At 42.2% G+C, this 4,454-nt stretch overlaps 1 protein-coding gene across 1 annotated transcript in view; it reads left to right on the top strand.

Moving 5' to 3' along the window:
- The first annotated feature begins 290 nt into the window (after positions 1-290).
- ccm2l (CCM2 like scaffold protein) overlaps positions 291-4,454 on the top strand; it is a 14,249-nt gene continuing 10,085 nt past the window's right edge. Inside the window, exons 1-4 of the mRNA XM_040153894.1 lie at positions 291-517; positions 3,168-3,335; positions 3,455-3,538; positions 4,317-4,454. The exon at positions 4,317-4,454 is cut by the window's right edge and continues 46 nt beyond it. Of these exons, the coding sequence (XP_040009828.1) occupies positions 488-517; positions 3,168-3,335; positions 3,455-3,538; positions 4,317-4,454 (420 nt within the window). The 5' untranslated portion in view covers positions 291-487. The remainder of the gene's footprint in view (positions 518-3,167; positions 3,336-3,454; positions 3,539-4,316) is intronic.

Here is a 4,454-nt window from a genome sequence, read left to right as displayed (position 1 = left end):
GGTTAATTTTATGTGTATGTGTTATGAGTGCAGAGAGAATGGGTCTTATCAGTCTCTGGTGGAGTTTCCTCTTGGACAGGAAGTAGGCTTCCTCTGTTTCCTGTTCTCTCCTGTGGTGTGACTGTGTATGTGTGAGTGTGTGTGTGTGTGTGTGTGTGTGTGTGTGTGTGTGTGTGTGTGTGTGTGTGTGTGTGTGTGTGTGTGTGTGTGTGCGTGTGTGTGTGTGAGTGTATGTGGCCCCAGGAGAGATCTAAAAAGAACAATCAGTGTAGAAAGGGAAAGAACAAGTATGAAGACGCTGAGACAGAAGCTAAAATAACTGGAACGGAGAGAGACAGGGGGGAACCATGGAAAAAACAACTGAGAGACAAACGCAAAGACAACAAAAGACAAACTGAAAAAATAAAATACATTCAGGAAGAGTGTGACCACGAACAGGACTCAGCCGACCCACTACAGGACAAATACAGAGGAGGACAGGACAACGATGGACTATGAACCAAAGAAATCCAAGAAGGTACAGTAGCTTCTGTTCTGTCTCTTAGTTTGCAATTTTTATCTTGTCCAAGTAATTTGGATATGGATGTTTAGTTTCTGAATGTTCTCCAGAGCTAATTTTGTCAAATTTTTATCCTCCATCTGGAGACCGGGACGTGGGGCCAAGGACTCGTCGATGTTGTTTCAGCCTCTAAAGGCAAACCAAACAAGCTTGATCAAGTTCATACACTAGATCCTTTTTAGCGTCACTTTAATTGACCCCTTGACAAGCCCTGCCCTTTGCAGACAAATGTGGGCCTTGAGGTCCGGTCACACCAGCTTTTTAAAACAGCTAAATATCGCGGCAAAATCAGTTAATTTCAAAGGAATCGCCGCTAACAGTGGATTCTCTCATGGCGTTGAATTAAATCCGTGTGAATCTTTTGCATTGAATTCAAGTTTGGTAAATAAATTTACACTGTTGACCAATAGGAAACTGTCTCTTGACAGTACTGACCTTTGAGCAGACGGAGAGCCAGAGAGTCCAAAACGGATGAGGCTATCGTAGCTTATTAGCTATGTCGCACAATCCAGTTTTATTCATCCTCCTTTGCTGGAGTATAAACTGCACCACAAAAGAGGACTGGTTTACAGACAGTTATGAGACAGGAATGGATGCTACAAAATACTTATTTTGAATAAACCATGTGAACTTCCTGTCCCGTAGCAACCAAGGGAACAAGCTAACGAACTAACCTACAGTTAGCCAGCTAGCTAGCTTGGAGCGCCCTCTTCACGAACTCTTTGTTGATGTACAAACATGATAATAAAATGCCAAGGGGGAGAAAATAGAAATAAGATGAGTGAACTACGGTGACTGACTAGCTTGCAGGCATGTTGGCAGTTAGCTCGTCAGCTACGTAGTTCACCGACTATCCCAGTGAATGGTCCCCACATTGCCGAGCCCCTTCCGCCGCCTAGTTTACAAGGACGCCCGGTAGACTTCACCGTGCCACTTTGTGTGACCAGGCCTTCTGAAAATTGCTCCTAACAACAACAACAAAAAATAAAAAAAACGCCGTTTGATTTAACTTAATGATTTGAGTCCTTAAAAACACGCTATAACATTTTATAGACAGCCGGCTTCCTGTTTTCTAGAGTTAGACATAAAACAGCATGAGAGAAGAAAAATGTTTCTTAGAAAGGGAGAGAAAAAGCCAAAATAAAAACTAGTTCCATAGCACCTTGATCTGACCTGGGCACGTTCTCACATTAAGCACATTCACTAAAAAAAATCCCTTTCTGTGTCCTGTGAACAACAGGGGGAACAAAACTCATTATAACCGTCCCCCGTCTTTGTCCGTACAATTAAATTCAGCTGACTACAGAGATGCTCATCAGATTCCGATACATAGGGATCCGTCCTTTTTTATATTTCAGAGAGAAAGACAAGACAGGTTTCTGGCACTAAAACAATTCCCTCTCTCTATTCTGTGTGTGCGCGTTTATGTGTCATAATGTCCATTCTCCCTACGCCCTCAAGCCAGAGTATATTAATGTGTGTTTGTGTGTTCGTGTCAGTGGGTGTCTAACAGTGTGTGCTGTGCTGTCAGTGAGTCTCAGCAAGGAGCTGTCAGAGATCACTGCTCACCTGCCAATCACTGCTCGAACAGCCAAAGGGATGTACTGCACAAACACACACGCGAGCAAATACACTGAGGCATGTATGAACACGTAAATTAACCTTCTTCTGTGAATTCTAGTTCAAATTCAAACCCCAGAACACCCACCAGTGACCTGAGACTGCTGTGGTGGTCACAGCCGGAATGCCAAAGTGTTGGACAAAGTAAACAACATACTGATGAATTAGCTATTCTTACAGCTTTGCCAGTAAACATCTCACGTTTTCCCTGAGGGTGGTGCCAGAGAAGGGGGTCATGGGACCATTAAAGTCAAAAAGGGTTCATTCTCTGGGGAGCAGGAATGCGTTAAAAAAAATTAACTGATCTTGTGTGCAAAGTTTGGCCTGATGATGATTTGAGAGAAAAGGTCATTGGGTCACCCAAGTCATTGCGATTCATCCTCTCGGCACCATGAATAAACCGATCCTGAGGAATATTTTCAGGCAATCGTGACACTATAAGATATCTTGCTGTGAACCAAAGTATTAGCTCAACAGGTGGACCATCTGAAAATCTAGCGTCGGTACAATAAAACAAAGCTAAGACTCTACAGCCATCCTAGCAGCTCTGTGACGCTACGTAGCCACAGTAGCGCTTTGAGCTAAATGTTAACCTCAGCATGCTAACATGCCCCCACTGACGATGCTAACATGCTGGTGTTTAGCAAGTATAATGTTTTACATGTTCACCGTCTTAGTTTACCTTGTTAGCTTAATAACATTTACTAAATAGCGCAGAACACAAAGTACAGCTACTGCTGAGAGGAATGTCATTAGTTTTGCGGGTGTGAGGTCATAAACCAAATATGGGACAATGTGAAATTTAGACCTGAGGATCGCGCTGGAGGAAAAGTCAGGACATCGACGAAGTCATTAAAATGCATCCGAGGGGAAACATGAATTTCAGTACAAACACACCAGGCGATAAATCCAATATTTGCGGAGGCATTTCACTCTTGCTCATCATTTCTCTCTTCCTTTGCCTATCTCTTTGTCTCTGTCCCCCCAGGGTTTTGTCTCCCCCATTAAGCGCCTGGTCTGGTCCAAATCTGGTCGAAGGCCAGTCGATCGAGGCAGCACTTACCGCCGCCCACTGCACACTGTCCCCCTCTATCCCCCCGACTACGTCATCCACCCTGAGAGACTCATCTTCGACTACGTGGAGAAGGAGGTCAAGGTAGTACTTAACAGAGTAAAGTACTATACAATACACTACAATATGATATAATATACGTATGTCACCACTGACCTCATGACCACATTCCCAGTTGCTTGACCTTTGACCTCTCTTCTTAGTTCCTTGGTCACCTGACCTGGGTGTCGGTTTCACTGAATCCCTCCAGCCGAGACGAACTGCTACAACTACTGGATACAGCCAGGGTTAGTAATACTTAAAACCTTAATACATAATACTTATTACCAACAACTAGTCATTTCTAAGGTAGGTTATCAATAATGTATCAATAAATAAGCACTCTTGAGGTTAGTGATGTACAACCAATCTTTATTTAAAAACAACCAGGGTCAGTAATCAGTATACTATCAGTAACTAATCACTTTTGGGATGAATAATTAATAACCAATAACGTTTCCATCAATAACCTATCTTTAAATAAACCAAGTCAGGTTTAATGATTAATAACAAATCTATCTCGTAATTAATAGGCAAACATATTTATACCCAATCAATGAAGTCAGTTATCCGTAATCAATCACTGTTGCAATTAGTAATTAATAAGCCATCTACTGTAAAACCAATCATTGTTGGGGTTGGTAATCAATAACCAATTTATAAATAATAACATTTGTCGTCTGTAATCAGTAACATATCTATAACTAATAACTGTTGCTGTCTGTAAACAATAATCACTTCTGAGACTATTAATCGATAATCTATACTTTACTGATCAGAACCAAAGTTAGGAGTCATTACCGTTTTTATCATTAACTAAACTCTCTCGGGTCTAATGATCAATAAAGAGTAATTTGTAAATGCCAAGGTTAGCAAATAAGCATTGCAATCAAGTCAAAAGGAAGGACTCGTCAATAATCACTTATTCTCTAGTGAGTGTCAGTGTTCATAGTCTTTCCTCTGTCTGTGATTCAACACTTTCTGCCTCGTTAGTCAATCATCTATCATCTGTGTGTTCGTCAGTAGCAGCTGAGGGTGCTGCCGTTGAAGACCAGCGTGGATCAGGACTGTATTCTGAGTCTGTCTGCCCGCTGTCTGCTGCTGACGTGGAGAGACAACGAGAAGCTGCTGATGAGGATTCCCACGCACGAGATCGCCGCTGCC

This window comes from Xiphias gladius, chromosome 18 (genome assembly GCF_016859285.1).
Source record: "Xiphias gladius isolate SHS-SW01 ecotype Sanya breed wild chromosome 18, ASM1685928v1, whole genome shotgun sequence".
NCBI classification, from domain to species: Eukaryota; Metazoa; Chordata; class Actinopteri; order Istiophoriformes; family Xiphiidae; genus Xiphias; species Xiphias gladius.
This window is presented reverse-complemented; position numbering and strand designations above follow the sequence as displayed.